This window comes from Nuphar pumila, chromosome 9, assembly GCF_984573655.1.
Source record: "Nuphar pumila chromosome 9, dmNupPumi1.hap1.1, whole genome shotgun sequence".
In the NCBI taxonomy this organism is placed as follows: domain Eukaryota; kingdom Viridiplantae; phylum Streptophyta; class Magnoliopsida; order Nymphaeales; family Nymphaeaceae; genus Nuphar; species Nuphar pumila.
The window spans coordinates 126,438,434-126,455,199 of NC_143257.1; the positions used below are offsets into that span (position 1 = coordinate 126,438,434).

Consider the following 16,766-nt stretch of genomic DNA (forward strand, 5'->3'; position numbering starts at 1 on the left):
AAAAACAAATGGTATGAATCCTGAAAAGCAATTTGAAAACAAGTCAGCTGAAGTACAAGAAGAAATTCAGATACAGCAAGGAATATTGATACACAAATGCATATTACTAGATAAATTCCGTTGGTGGTACCACAGTACTCAGATATTGTGTTTTTTATTGCCAAAATACCATCGAAATTTCAAGAACAATGACATAACCCTAGTCAAGTATGAAGCTATGACATTATCATAAATTTCCTGCTGTAATGGTAGATGACTTACGCAACACCTTCAAGTGAAGACCAGTACAAATTCTGATCGGATTGATGGGAATCACTTGTTCGGAGGAGCAATGAACTCCTTAGCGGAGATCGCCTCCCATCGATTGTGCACGAGACAGCTTGCTATGCAAAATTCCATTGCACAAATCCATTCTTGTTGCTACAAAACTGATTTTACGAATGTCCACCATTGTGAGTGCTGCAGAACTATCCTTGCCAAGCTAAATGCAGGTGAACAAGCTGCAAAATTAATGTGGAGAGTGGTCTTATGAGCTGCAATTGTATTTCTGGAAACCTTGAAGATGGAGTGCAGTTAACAGAACTCTGCTGCAACAGAAGTATGGTTAACTGCTATTTGTTTTGGCTGAATCTGCTATCTTGTCTGTGCGCAGCCAAAGTGGTGCAGTTTACTGTCAAAGAGTTCTTGCTGACCGATGCTAAGGTAGAATACTGCCATAGAACTTTGAAGGTTGAGGTGCCATTGATTGGATCAAGCTGGGAAGCTACCACCAGCTATACACTGCTGCTGATGCTCTATGCAAACACGGCAAGACCACAACAACAAATTGCTAGGGAGTGCGAAGCTTATGCTGCAAGTAGCACCTCAACATGGCCATTGCTAATGCCTTGTGCAGAATAGATTTATGCAAATCTGTGTGTCTGAAATGTGAGTGCCTAATCAAACACATCTCTGCCTTAAACAAGAACAAGATGGAGCAATGGTCACAACGCAACTACCTGTGGATCCCGAAATTTTGAAAATGAAAAAGAGGGTATTCCGAAAAGAGTTTGGATTCAAAAACCAGATCCGAATATAAGATGAGAGAGATGCGGGGTCTGCTCTTCAAGTTGTGTGTTTTTTCTCCTCTGTTGAGCAAGGATCAGTTGCATGAGGAAATCTGAAATATCTGAGTTGTAGCTTGCAAGGTGTTCACACCTTGTTCGTGGGTCCTAAAAGAAAGTGAGCTTGGTGTGAGTCACTATCAAGGCTCGAATAAGAGTGGTTACTTATACATGACTTGATCAATGCATGCAATTTTCATGCATACTACATAAAAGAAGACCGATCATGTGAGAATCTCATTAAGCATTTCAACTTCCTTTGCCTTTTACGATGCTTTTTGGCACTCTCAAGCACCAGCTTTATTGGAGGCAAAGAAGCCGTTGTACCATGTAGCTTAAAGACAAGGTGAGAAAGGTAAGGGAATGTAAACAGTTTGGGTGTGGGCAATGCTGCACCCTACATTTGGATTTGGACTTGGAGGTGACAAGAGAGCCCTTATCAGATACACACCTAATTTACTTTTCTGCTTAATCAGATTGGATCTTAGTTGCAACCGAGTTCGGTTTCAGCTTTTAACCAGACATTTTCAAGATTTTAACATGAAACCTACATTTGGATTTGGACTTTGAGGTAAGAGAGAGCCCTTATCAGATCCGCATCTAATTTACTTTTGAGCTTCATCAGATTAGATCTTAGTTGCAACTGGGTTTGGTTTCAGCTTTTAACCAGATTTGTAATTTCCAAGATTATAACATGAACATGGTGATCCCTGACCCTTTTTCGGAAGTATGGGTCAGATATCTGATCCAAACCCGAATGGTTGAATCCCTAAGGGGACCCCCAATTATTTGTTTCATTCCATTTAAGATGAGGATAGATCAGACAAAAGGGGTCTCTGTCCATCTCATAGAGCATTCCAAATTGGGGGAAACAAAATCCCCAAGTGGGCCCCTATTCCAGCATGCCCAAGGCCATTCCACCGCAACAAAGGGGGACCAGATCAGGTTGGACGGATAAATTATGTCCCGAGTTTTACATGCTTGCTGATAGCTTTTGAAGATGAGATAAAATGCCCTTGAATTGACATGCTGTACGGCCCACCAAAAATTGAGGGACCAATAGGTGTTGTCGCATAAGCAATATGCAATTGATATTTTTACCAACTGAAGGCCAGCCAGTGTTCACTGATTGGAGAATTAACAAATAGTTTAAAAGGCTCAGTATATTGCAATATTGTTTTCATGATATTGCAATATCATCACTTGAATAAAAATATCATAATTTTATTATGGCATTTATGTTTCTATCAACAAAATTCCAGTGCTAACTTTTTTATTTATATTTTTTATGCTTCTAAAATATTATTTTTCATTTTACCAAGCCTTTTTCAAAAAAAAAAATTATTATGGTTGTAATAACAACTGAATATCTAATTTTGAAATATTCCCAACTGTATATATCATAGAGAACATTTTGAGAGGCTGAACATTTGACCAGCCTGACTCATGGCCCGATCCAGACCCAAGCCCACTTGAGAACCTTCTAAGCCGGCAAGAGAACTTTCAATGTGGTCTATTTGATGGTAGGCATTCCATTCACATCCTACCTAAAAAGAGTTCGTTTGATTTGGACCACCCATCTTGATGCACCTACCAAGAGCTTTGGGGTCCCAAAAAAGAAAAAAAAATCTTACACAGACAGGGGTAATAAGCCCACGGACTTTTACTACTTTAATTTTTATTCATTTTAATACATAAAATACTACCTGTTTTTAACCAATAATTTAAATTTTCCGTTTCGTCGTTTTTTTTTATCAAAAAAAAAAAAATTGAATTTGTGTCATACTTTGTGTCGCATGTCAGGTCTAGGGCTTGTAAACGAATTGAGTAGCTCGTGACTGGGCTCAGTTCGGCTCGTCACAAACTCGTTCATGATGAGTTTGTATAGTTGGTGAGCCAAGCCACGAACAGCTCATTTAGCTTTAAAAGAGTTGAGCCTGAACACAAGGTGTTCGGTGCAGGAGAGCTTGTATAAGTAAAAATTATATATTTTTTATGTATAATATATATAAATAATAATGTGTAAAATATATATAAAAAAGAGAAGTATAAATACCCCCATCTTTCCCTTGTTTTACAAGAGTGCAATCACCAAAAAGTTAATCAAATGACTGATATATCCTCATTAGGAAATGAAAATGATTGTCTAGTTCTGCAGTTCATGCGAAAAATTAAAGGTTATTTTGGTAAAATAGTTCGCCAAATGGAATACCGGGTTCCCGGGTATTCCCTACCCGCTTGTCCCGAGCCCTCCAATTTTTTCCGTCACGTTTTCCATTTTTGCCCTTCCGAAACCCACCCCGCTTCCGTCGAATCCTTGCCGGAAAACTCTCGCTCGCCCTCTTTCTGCTGTTTCCGGTCGACGGTGGCCGTTCTCCAGCCGTCCCCCCTCCGCCGATGATCTTGCAACTTCTTCTGCTCGATGGAATGTGCGAAGCTCGATAGTAGCGGTCCCCTCTCTCTCTCTCTCGATAGTTTTCGTTTCTAGGCTTTTGATGTTATTAGATTCTAAGGGAACTGTTGTGTTTTACATCGTTTTTTTCAAATCTTTTCTGGTATTATTTTTGAGTGAGAATTGGAGTTGTCTAGGGTTCCGATTATGGTTTTCTTATTCTTTGAGGGTTTTTTCTTCGATTTTTTTTCGTGCAATTTTTGGGTGAGATGTGGAGTTGTTTGAGGGTTTCAATTAGCGGTTTTTTGTTCCTTGTAGTCCCCGTGAGGATATTTCTTTTAGCGTTTCAGGGATGGAATCTTGGTTACTTTCTGTTTAGGATTAGGGTTTAGATTTCGGTTTTGTTGTGGTGTGGATTAGAGCTTGGTGTAGCCACTGAAGGTTCTTTCTAGGGTTTCGGATCAATACTTTGGGCGAGAATGAGGTGTTTGATTCTCTCCTTAGTGTTTGAAGTGGAGATTCTGGTTTGATAGGGCTAGGGGTTTGAGCAAGTCGTTGATTGGTCTTCCTAACGTTATCGGGTCTTTTTAGGTACCTGGATTGCTTGTGCTTAGGGGGGTTGATGTTTGTCCCTTTAGGTTTTGGTTTGAGACTGGATTCTGGTTTATTGTGGATTAGGGCATGAGGGAGCTACTGATATTTAACTCCAGATTTGTAGATTTTAAGGTTCGAGAAGAATGGAAATTGTTTGCTTATGGTTTTTAGAAGAATTGATGTGTTTCTGTTTGGTCTTTGGAGTTTGAGTTTGGTTTCTGGTGCAGATTATGGTTTGAGTGTGAAGCTTGTTCTCTAGGGTTCTGCATTTATGTATAGGATTCTAAAAGTGGGACAGAAATTTCTGCTTGGCATTAGAGCATAAGTCCGGATTCTGGAGTGGTTCAGATTAGGGTGCAAGCGAATCAAGGCCTCTTGTGTGGTATTAAATCTTTGTGTTTTCATTGAAAGACTGAGAAATTGTGGTTTATGTGCACTATAGTAATGGATTCATAAGATTTTGTGATGGTTAGTGTGATGTGGAGGTTTGCTTAAATGACTAGGGATTAAGGTTTTGATAAGGTTTGGCAGCAAACTTGAATTTTCTTTCTAGGAAAACTGTGATAATTTTCTTTGTATTAGGAAAATGCTGAAACTTTTTGTATTTGTTCGGTATTAACGGTCATTTTCTAGTTATTTGTATGCAAATAGAATGTTTTCTGGTTGTAAACTTTTGATATTCATTTTGCTGTGTTTCTTAGCTAGTCGAACCCACTGATGGAGTTAATGGGCGTGGCTTCTTTATGGGAAGGCAAATTTGATGTATAACTTACTATAAAGGAGGTTCAAACCGGTGGCTACAATCAAGCAAATGAACATTTTATCTGATGCATTGAGGCCCTTAAAAAATTGGAATAGAAATCACCCAGTTTAGATTGAGGAAGCCTGCGATGTGAGACCTGGCCCTAGCGATCTGAATTAAAGGTTTCAAGATAAAAAAAATTATGGCTATAATTTGAAGAGATGGGTTGTTATGTAACCTGAGAAGATACCATATAATATCTTTTTGTTCCTGAGGAAGATTGTTGAAATAAGCCAGTCAATAAGCTCTGTTGTCAAAAGAAAGTGAAAATAAAAATAAAAATCAAGGTGCTAGATTCTTCCACGCCATATCTTGAAGACCCGATTAGATACCACAGAAGATGGCCTACTGAAGAATGTGGAAGCTACCTGTGCAGATTCTGTTTGTGGGATGTCGTCATCCTAAAAGCCAATGAAATAAATCCTCCAAAAGGTGTTTTGACTGGTTGATTTAAGAATCTAAAATGAAAATTTCTTGAAAACAAATACATGAAACAAAGGAAATGCCAAACAGGTTGTTGAAGCTAGTTATTAATTATACAAGTATATATTTTAAAGATGGAAGGTCGAGCAAATTTTGGTAATGAAATGATTTTAATGGGCTTCAAGCTCTCTCTGACCATTGGGAGGAAAGAAGCAAAAGAAAAATCAAGTTCAAGTTATTGTAGTAAGGGAGATAAAGGCAGTTGGTTTGCTTTGAAGAATTCCTGTGTTTAAATAACTCTTTTCATGTTTGAATTGTTTTCTTCAAGGAATTTTGGGTTATATGGTTGGTTTTACAATATTTTTGTTTATTTCCTTTTAATTTTCTTCTACATATTGTCATGTCAAATATTAAAATGTAGTCCAGTTATTAGTGATGAAGTTGGTAATGAGGTTGTATTGTGAAGGAGGATGGGAAGGTCATTTGTTATTGATATGGATTGGATTGATCCAGATCCACAAGACCCAATTGAAGACCAGCTGGCCCAGGTGCGGCCCACCTAGGGGGCGTTCTCACCTATTTTTGGAGAGTTGTAGGACGTGCAAGAGGGTTAAAATGAGTCTAATGGAAGAAAGGTAGTCAAGAGGCTTGGCTATTTCTGGATGCCAAAACTCCAAAAATGAACAAGTCCAAAAATGGTTTATCTAGCAATAGTTTTTGGTCCAAGAAGGCTTATCTATATTTAGCCTAGGCCAAAGAGGTTTATCTTAATTTAGGATAATATTTAAATTAGTTTTGTAAGTTGTGTAAAGGTTTTATGAAGCCCTCTCAGCCTATATATAGGCTCGTAATTCCCTTTTTTTAAGGAAATGGAATGAAATATTGGAACTTCTCTCTATTGCTCTCTCTCCCTCTCTCAAAACCGTCTCTCTCTTTCTTTTACCTCTTGCCTCTAGGCTCTCTCTCTCTTCATCTTCTTCTTCCCCTAAACCATCTAAGTCTTGGAGGTCAGACCTCTAGTAGGTCTAGGCACTTGCATTGGAGCTTAGGCGGCTGCCCGAGGTTCATTCACTTGTTCATATGGCTCAACCCAAAGAACCAGTGCTCCCTACCTTCCCGAACCAATCCCTGGTGAAACAGACCTCAACCAGCCCATCCCACCTTCTGTAGAATCCCTCCAGTGAGTCACCCAAACCTGAGTAAGTCAGCTAAAACGTTTCCCTTAGCCCAAGTCAAGTGTGAACCTACCCAACCCAAGAGTAACCCAAACTTGACCCAATTCTATTGTTGTTAACAACAGAATTTAGTCAGACTTATGTCAGTCATATCTCTCGAACTATCGGGAATCTAGGGCTCACTTCTCAAGCTTATATCTCCCAAACCTCGTGAATTTTAGACCTGGATTTTTGTTGGGACCTAGTTCCACGTGTCTAGAACCTACCCCCCAAATTTGGTATTTTTCTGTGCAGCCGTTTGGGAGAACTGATTTTTCTCTCAAACTCTGTCAGAACCAAATTTACCCTGTCTACCAAATTAGCCTACCTTGACCATTGACTTGAACCGAGTCCGAACCCAGGGCCCAGGCACGCATCAGTTATATTTCCTTATTTGCTTTGTCCTGTGTATGTATGGTTGGTGGGGAAGGGAGCCGGATGGAGTAGATATTTCTACCTTGGTGATTCAAATCTGGTGAAAGTTGATGACCCCCTTACAATTTTGACATCCAAGAAGTAAAGTCTTAGATAGACCTGGGAAGAAAATATGGACTTGATAATGCTTCCTATAATTTGCTCAAAATTATTGAGAATCTTAGTAGTCGAATGCTCTAGGTGGTGCCTAGGGATTTGGTATGCACTAGGCATCACCTAGAGAGCCAAAAAATATATTAAAATAGAAAATATAAAAAACATAAAAAATAAGAAAAAGAACTGAAAAATCTATATTTAAAAAAAACACTGCTAATACAAGGTTAGGATGTTTAAAAGATTATAAAAATCATATATAAAATTACTGTTCTAGGTGCTCCCTACCTAGGTGTTCACCTAGGCACCTAGGGCACTAGGCCTGCACTTAGGTTATCTAGGTGCCTATGAGCACTTAGGCACGATTCTAACCACAACTTTGAGAATGAAACTCATAATGTTGCTTCAAATACCCAATAACCAAATATAGCAACACTGTAGAAAATGGAAATCACTGTCACATAACAAGCACAGAGAGCCTTAAACAACTTCCCTTCGGTTGGAGGTGCTCAAGCTTCCTGCATTGTATCCCACACATTAATTCGTCTGTCTGTAATTTCATTCCCTTCTTGTATCATAACCAAGAAGCTGATTTTCTCCTTGTGTACTAACAGAGAAATATAATATAACAAATAGCAGAGAGCATATCAGTTGGTTTACCTGTATCTCCGGGAGTGCCCCAGTACCATATTTGGTTGTGTTGATGGAAATATAATTGAACACTCAATGAGGCAACCTGAGAATTAGTCTCTTTCTGGTGCACCCTTGGAGTTCGTATGTTGTTCTTTTGCCTCCAATGATAAACTCAACTTTCTGATTCCAAGAAGAAGTAAACCATACTGCAAAAAGGACAAAAATGGCATAATCTACATGGTCAATTGATAGAAAATCCCTAAAGCTCCAAAATCTTGATAGAGGGGTGATTCCTTGCCAGCATCAATTGGTCCTCGGTGTCCCTGGGAGTATTTGGAAGTACTTGCTGCTCAAGGCATTGCTTTCATTATGAAGGCTTGTTTGAGTAAGAACATCAGTTATTGTTCACAGGTATAGAAGAGAAGGTTGGTTTTCCCGTACATCTCGTACCTACATGGGGATAATAGAATTTGGACCAACATGTATGGACTCTCTTGTTGAATATGCATTGTAAGAAATACACAGAGGTGCAGAAATAAGACATGCTTCTAAGAGAATAATAGAAGGATGCTTGAGCTAACACTATTACGCCAAAGATGGCCTCAAATTCATGATGCTTCATTGTCCCATTGGGTTGATAGATCAGTTGATAAATGAATATGGATACATAAATGCTAATTGGTCTGAACATGACGGGCAGCTTTGTTTCGAAACATATTTGCAAAGTTAGGGTTTTATGTGATTGTCAAATGTGCTGTATTCTCTCCGGCTTACCTTTTTGTACCATACAGATTCATTTCTTAGTCTTCTTTCCTTTTGCTGCTATTGTAAAATTTGCTCTCATGAAAGAGAAGGAAAAAAAAAAGCTGGTGGATTTCTAACAATAGCCATCAGCTGAACACTGAAAGTCCTCTGACTTTTATACAGGAACAGACGATGATCTTCCTGTACAGAACATCGACAGGTTTACTAAAGGAGTGGTACGCTTTACTGGGAATATGAGAGTTCCCACAGCATCTGTACCTCAGAGAGGTCCCTTTCCTGATGTGGAACAACAAATTCATATTCTAGAGATAGAGGCATATAATGCTGTTTTAAAGGCTTTCATTGCTCAATCAAATGGTCTTTCTTGGGTATGTATCTTAGTATATATGTTCTTTTGAAAATATTCTATTGTTGTCATTTTGCTGAACAGCTTAGGACTTTTGGTTTCCTGCTTTTCAATTTTGGCAACTATAGTTCCATCTTTTTTCTTTCTTAATTTGCTTTCAACTTGGATTTTTCAATATAAAAAATGATGTGCTGAAAATCTTCTTTTCAGTGCAAAGAAAAACTTATATCTGAATTAAGGCAGGAGCTTAGGGTTTCAGATGTTGAGCACAGAGAAAGCTTAGCTATAGCTGATTCAGATGACTCGATCAGGCATATAAGGTCTCTCTCTCTCTCTCTCTCTCTCTCTCTCTCTCTCTCTGAGCTTTTTCTTTTCCAAAATCATTCAAAGTAGGGAATGGAGGAATGGAGCTTCTGGCTCTCAGGAACTGTTATCAAATACCACACATGCTCCTAGTGCACTACCTAGTTCAAATGTAAATTCCTGCAAGAGGCTGAAAATGACACATCTTACAACATCGTCATCCCCAAACTACTTACCTCAGGTGCAATCCTCATCGGCACTCCCTTCAGGTCATCTTACAGCATCATCTCCAAACTATATACCTCGTATGCAATCTTCATCTGCAGCAATACCTTCTGTAAGTGTTGTTCTTTACTATATGAAACACCATTTGTTTCCTTTAGGCTCAGTTGGTGTGTTACTTTTCATGGTTATCTTTTGGTGTATTATATAACTCCTGTTCCGCTTCTGCGTCTTAAGCACAGACAGGATGTTATTAGCTCAAGTGTGCTGGTACATGTGTAGGTTTTGCACTTTTCTTGCATAGTTTTTGAGTGTCATGATTCCTGTGATATGTGCTTTAAATCTTTATTCTCTTAATGGATTTGTTATCTGATGGTTGCTTGTTATGTTAGACACATTTTAGAGACAATCAATGGGTTGAAGATACACCTGTAAATCAAGGAAATGTTGAACAGGCTGTGAAATCTGTGGGTCACAACAGGCAGGTGCCTGTTGCAGGTAAAGCAAGGGGATCACTTAAAGTACACCACCGCAAGAGTCATGTCCGTTTATCAGGTAATGGTGTTATGAAAGAGGGGGACAGGATTGAGATTCGTGAGACACATATGATTATTCAAGAGGTAAGGTAATGATGTGGCCATTAATTCCAATTTTTTATTGTTAATTTTCCACAATTTTAAAAAATGTGAATAATAAACTGAATGTGTGAATGCATTTAAAACCTGTAAATTAAGTGTGGCCATTATTGAGCATGAATTGTATGCATGTTAACGATCTTCTAACTACTATTGCTGAATGCATGAATTGATGTGGCATAACTTTAGCTTCAATATAAGTGCCTCTGTTATGGGTGTAAGTGGTGATCTTTCAAGTAATGTTGTAACATACTCATTTTTATATGATAACCTATAAGACTGCTTCAACCTCATTATATGCAAATTGGTATGGTTTTAAAAAATTTGGTACAATATTCTTATCAGTTATGACGTACTTGAAACTTTTATGACCTTTTCATATGTCTACCTGTATCTGTTGCAACTATGGATTATAACATTCTTACAGTTGCATAATGTTGGTTTCAAATAAATTTTTATTAATGGTGGATTGCAAAATTGCAAGTGATGGATTCTGCCAATCTGTTGAACAACAAAATTATGTTTGAAGATTGAGAGATACATATGTTTGTAATGTACAAGTATATCTATATGAATGTATGTATTATGTACCTTACTAGATAATCGGCCCGCTCATATGGCTGGGCCCTATAAGATAATTCAAATGATAAAAAAGGTTTAAATCATATACATTTATCAAGATTGGAAGTAAAACTAATGTAAATAATAAGCATATTATAAATTGTGGCCAGGCCTAAATAGATTGTGGTGTTATTAATATTTTTATGACAAATAAGATGAATAAAAAATGAATATATGTATGTGTTTGAAACAGATTGTATTATATTGTAATTTAAAACCTACAATGCAAAAGAACTAAATCAATTACATATTTTTTTTTATACAGCTTACTATATGTTTAATTTAAAGCATGCAAGAAAAAAATGGTAAAAAAAGAAATATCATTATAAAGTATTGTCATATATTGTTTATCCAATTATCCAACAAATGAAAGAAAGGTTAATAAAAATATGTAATTGCTTTAAAAAACAAAAAAAAAGTTATATATACCATAGGAATAAAACTTAAAAGGTAAAAAAATGAACATACCATGATAAAGAGAGGCAAATTTTGAGGCAAGCACATGCTAAAATTTAGGCAAGCAATTTTATCATATTGGGATGGATCTCAACTTTGTCCCAAATGCCTTTTATAGACCATTTTTGATAATCATAAAACGTGAACTGCCACCACAACAGCTGGCCTTAAAGGGTGAAAACTGAAAAATGAATGGTTTACAAAACTGCAATATATCATAACTGTAAGCTATAATTCTTAATTGGCTAGGTTTATCAAAAATGGTAAGTTTCAAAACGATTTATATTCTTGCAATTGATGAATGCATTGTATGTGTAAATGGAAGGTAGGTGGAACGTAGGTGTCCTCCTGGCCAGAGAGAGAGAGAGGACCATTTTTTGCATTAAATGGCGACTCTTAATTTTTTGAAAATTTACAAAATGCCATGTAAGTAATACTTTGTTTATTGGAAAAAATGATACACAAATGACCAAACAAATTCAAAATGACATTCTTTAACACATGACAACAATGCCAATTAAGAAAAAGTTATAAAGGATTCAATTTTTGACACTTAATACTCTTGCTTCTACTTTTATAATATTTAGGCTAGGATAGGATATGTATATAGTTTCTTGAAATGGAAGGAAATTCAAACAGATACATCTACAATAAGTGGCTAAAGTGTCCAATGTAATGGGTACTCCATACAGTGTGCAAATATACCAAGCATCTTGCAGTTGCACTGGGAGTTTGCCAGAAGGTTTCTGACACTAATCTAGGATTTCATGAGTTGTATAGGTTAAGGCATACTTGCTAAGAAGAATGCAATTGAGTGAAGGACTGTCAATGTGAGCTTTAATCTTGATGTCCTTCACGAGCTCAAGTGCTTAACATTGTGCAGTCTATATCTGTTTTTCTTATCACAGTAGAGTGCTAATAGATTTTCCAACTATGCTTAGAGACCCTCCACCATAGACCAGTGGAGCTAAATGATCTACTTAGCTGTTTGCAATGTAGATTTATGGGTGTTGCTTCCTGCTTAGGAAGACCAAATATCCATGTTTCCTTACTTTTAGAAAATGGAGTATTTCCAGGATTTACACAAAATGCTTTGCCAAAATATTAGCTTGTTGGACGTTTGTCCCAGAAAATCTAGCTTAAATGTACCCTGGGTTCTAGAGTCAGAGAAATGTATGTTTTAGCATTAAGTCTTTCTGAGAAGACCTTGACAAGGTTAGATGTTTTTTTAGTGCATGTAATATGAAGAATAGGCATGAGTTCACCACCCTATCAGGTTAACATGTTTGCAGGCATCCCCACTGGCGCATGGATGTGTCTGTAGCTTTCAGAGGTGGGCCACATAAGGCAGGGTGGTCATGGGGCCCCACCCGGGTTTTTCCCTCACTTCGTCAAGGGTTCCTTGTCATCAAAAAACATGTTTGCAGGCGTGGGGAAGTGATTTTGAGGTGGGATTGAACTGCCACACATCATTGTTCAGGAATTCAGCTTGGAAGAGAACAGAAAAAGATCAACTTCTCAATGTAGGCCCTGAAGATATGTTTGTGGATGTGTTGAGACGTTAGTTGATGATAGAGATTCATAGACATGATGGAAAAAACAGATTGGTGAATGTTAGAGAATAGTGTGACACTTAAGGTAGATGATGTTTTATATTTTATTCATGTTTTTAATAACTCGTTGACAGTTTGCTTCTATCTTCGGCTGGCTGCATAAGCATCGCTTTTTGAAATATTTAATCATGTTTGGACCTTATGTGCTTGTGGATTTACGGTTGATTATCTCCCATAGAATGCAAGAAAACAATATATTTATTTATTCTTGTTCATTTTGTTTATTTAGCCTTGGCAGCTTTTGCACTCATCTTTCTATCTGATTCTTTAAGGATCTGGCATATTTTTTGCTGGCTATGAGCCAATAACGGATTGTACTTTCCTGCTTTTTTTTAGCTTGTATAATTTTAATCTTCCTTTTAACAGAATTGTGTGATTGTTGTTAATCCCTTCATTTTAGTGGCTGATGCCTCTCATTTTTCTCTTTTACATGTCAACCTTGTATATGATACTTCTCTTTGTCAATCCAGCCGTAGAATTCAAATCTGTCTTACTGGGAAATTGAGGCAATTTTCATACTTCTGCAATGGTTTGTATCATGTTGGACAGGTAGAAAGGGTATGTGGAGCAGAGAATCCTGATCCTGTTCTGGTAGAGAAGGCTAAATTAATTCTCAAAGTAAGGTTCTCTTCCTAATTCACCCATCACCCTTTCCTCTCATTACTTGATCTTTTGCTTATGGAAATCAGCTAGTATTTTGAAATTTACCCGAAATTGCCAGTTAACAAACTTCATTCACTGTGCAGGAACATGAGCAATCCCTACTTGAAGCTATTCAAAAACTTGACAGTATGTCAGATTTCGGTGAGACTGTAGACTCATCTTTATTCTTACATGCATGGTTATATCTTCATAGTTAATACTGACCCTTACAAAAGCTAAATCTGTGTCGTAGTGTTAGCTTGACAAGACTTGGTTTATGTCTGGCCCAACATCATGTGATTTGGCATCGACTCAGATGACTTGTTCTCAAGTCTATTATGTCAACTTAATCTGTCTAGCTATCAATTTGGATAAATGGTAACTCTTTGAGATAGTTAAATCTTACACCAAGTTGAAGGGCAAGACAAATGCTTCATTTTTTTCCCTTTTTTTAGCCCTTCCTTTTATGTCAATCTCCTATTTTTACCTATTGTTTTCCTTTCCTGTCTTGCATGTGCACGCCCCATCAACCTGGTTTTGTGTTTATTCATCATCTATGTCAAAAATATTGCTGATAATGAATTTATTGCAATAATTTTTGTAACATTTTATCTAAAAGAAATTAAGCAAAACCTGTGTGATATATTCAATTTATGATTTTTTTTAATCTTATTGCAATGTTATCCGAATTTGATCATGTAATCGTGATATATATATTCATAAATATCATTTATAGTTTAAACATATTGCAATTTTCTGTGACATTTTTACTAAAGAGTAAGTATGCAAAAACAATGTGATACACTTTTTTTTTGTCATTAGCATGATGATATGGCAATTTTATCATGAGATCATGATAAATTTCCTTAAATCGTTTGCCTTGTTTGAATTTATGCAAGGAATTCAATCGTTATTTTCCCAATGAAGACAAACATGTTAGAAACATTCCCAGATGTTCTCTCTTTTTTTTTTTAGTTGTTTGTGGTTCTGTTTTATGGCGTTGCCTCTCAGGGGCTTCATTGCATTGCATTTGTCTAGTTTGGCCATTCACTTCAACAAATATTGTTATGGGCGACTTGGGTAGGGAATATGTGATTGAGATCCAGACTTCTAATATTTATTTAACAAAATATGGGCTCCAATGCCGTAGACCCTCTCTCGTCGAAAAAATTCTGGACCCTAACATGATTCCAATCCACACAAGTCCCATGTATTGGATAAGGATCCATATGCTGCCCTTAATCTCGGTCCTGGTTAGAATCTACCTAGGGATATGCTATCTAGATTCAGATTAGGATCCAGGTGGGATCCACCTGATTTTAGACCATTAAGGCATACAGTGGAAATTTTAGTTTTCACAGGACCAGGATTTGAATGCCTTTGACATGGAATGAAGGTTGAAATGGGGTTATTTGCAAGATCTTTTCTATCAGATTTGGTTTCAGATTGCATCTGGATTCGACCTTTCTACACAGCCCATCTTTGGGCATCCTTTTCTTTTCTGCTTTTCTTGAAGAGAGTTTTGAATTATTTGGTCGATCCTCATGTGGCTGTCTGGCTTATAAACTTCAAGTCTATGTTTATATGTTTCTCTGGATCAACAGGCGACCATGTTTTCTGACAAGGAACAGAGGAAGGCATGGCATACATATGGGACGCAACATGGTTAAGGTTAACACTTGAGGGGCTATGGAAGTGAAGATTCTGATTGGGTTGGCTTGACAGAATGTGCAAACTAAATCCATTGATCAGCACGGTTTCGTAGCAATGAAGGCTGAGGCTGTTGATTTGTAACATATGGAAGCTAATCTGTAAATATTCTACTCGCTTGAACTGTTAAGAGTCTTAAGCATTTTGTGGATTCAAGATTACTGGGGATGGAGTTCCAAAGGCCAAAATTAATCTGTATTTTGCCCCATGTCACAGGGGTGCTCCAACTTGTCCTGTCGGTTTGTATACTATTCTTAACAGAAAATTGCACAAAAAATGGCCTGTCTCTTGCCCTTTTAACCGTGTCCTTGTGACAGATTTTGGCTGTTTTGGGGAGCATGTCAAGTTCTCCCTTCTAAGGCACGTTTGGAAGTAGGGAAATGATAGGGAAAATGTGAGTGGAAAAGAAAGGTGCAGTTCCTTCAATTGTCCAAACGAGAGAAAATTTATCACATGATTTTTTTAAAAAATTTAAGTTTCTCGTATGAAAAATTTTCCAATCTCTAGAGATGGGAAAATTTTTCATGTGACAAGCTGCTCCCTCTCTCTCTCTCTCTATTAGATTTTCACTTTCCTCAAACAAAAAAAATCACCGTGTGTGACATTTTAACGTAGATGTGATTCAAAATGCATTATTGTTGCTGATCAAATTATAAAATATCATGATTTCTCACATTTTTCCCATATTAGAACACTGAAAATCAAGAAACATTGGTCACCTTTTTTTTTTAGGACGAAGGAAAACCCATGGACTTTTAAAGTTCCTAATATTAGTGAGAAACTTGAAAATCAATAAAATTCCCCGTTTTTGGTGTGGCATCGCAAGGCATGTATACAATTTGGAATGTACGTATTTATGGTATTGGGAGGTTTGGTCTATGGTACTTTGACAAAGCTGTAAAATGGTAATTGTTGGTTTTGAGAACCCCACCTGAGAAAACCGTCTGCTATGTTGGATATAATAAACTTGTTTATCGCGATGAGATTTTGAGTATTTTGAAACGGAACATGTTGAAAGTCCAAACAAGGATTTTAACAAATCTATGACCTAGGAAAAGAAAGAGAGAGAGAGAATTTCATGCAGGCAAATGGTGGTCTCTTAATCATAAACATAGTGACAAAAGATTAAAACGTATTATTCATAAAATTCTCAAGAGATCTTCACAGTTCTCATTTTTCTCTAGTTTTTGGGGAAATACCTCACAAAAACAAATATGTTTGAAATTGCAATTTTACATGAAATAATGAAAGTTAAAAACATGTGGGAAAAATCACATAAAGGTTTTACCCAAGGTTTTCAAGTCCAGGGTGCAATATGATTGCACAAAAATTTGTGCATTAAGCACCCAATTACCCTCCATCAGGTCTTGGGTCCCACACCTGACAGGCCCTGTTGATCAGGTGCATAATACACAAATATTTGTGCAATCAGATTTCACCTGATCTTTTCACAAGGTTTTCTATCACGATATAGTTTTGAAATAGTCATTTAAATTTTAAATCTTAAGATTGCAAAACTTAAAGATATGAAAACTTTTTTTTGTTTTTGAAAGGCAAGGGAGGGTTAGTTAGAACCCTACCAATTATACAACTATACCATTTGGTTTTGGTGTGGCAACCTATTATTGTTTACGATGTTGCTTTGTATAGCATTGCAAAAAATATTATGATATTTTGTCACGACTCACGAGGTTAGAGGATTGTGACGTGCTCAACTTTACGTCGAATTTTCTTGATTGTAAATAGGTTTTATATTTTAATTTT

The 16,766-nt window shown here is 37.0% G+C and overlaps 1 protein-coding gene across 1 annotated transcript; it reads left to right on the forward strand.

The window, feature by feature from the left end:
• The first annotated feature begins 3,493 nt into the window (after positions 1-3,493).
• On the forward strand, positions 3,494-15,273 carry LOC149829351 (protein EMSY-LIKE 3-like). Its single transcript, XM_090017351.1, has 8 exons — positions 3,494-3,553; positions 8,617-8,822; positions 9,011-9,120; positions 9,194-9,440; positions 9,718-9,945; positions 13,200-13,268; positions 13,397-13,454; positions 14,897-15,273. Exons 1-8 carry the CDS (start codon positions 3,526-3,528, stop codon positions 14,911-14,913), a joined length of 963 nt encoding a protein of 320 aa, XP_089873477.1. The 5' UTR covers positions 3,494-3,525; the 3' UTR covers positions 14,914-15,273.
• Positions 15,274-16,766: the final 1,493 nt, after the last annotated feature.

Coding starts and splice junctions, on each gene's coding strand:
- LOC149829351 (XM_090017351.1), top strand. CDS start 3,526: ATGGAATGTGCGAAGCTCGATAGTAGCG. Junction 8,823..9,010: donor AATCAAATGGTCTTTCTTGG/GTATGTATCTTA, acceptor TCTTCTTTTCAG/TGCAAAGAAAAACTTATATC. Junction 9,946..13,199: donor CACATATGATTATTCAAGAG/GTAAGGTAATGA, acceptor CATGTTGGACAG/GTAGAAAGGGTATGTGGAGC.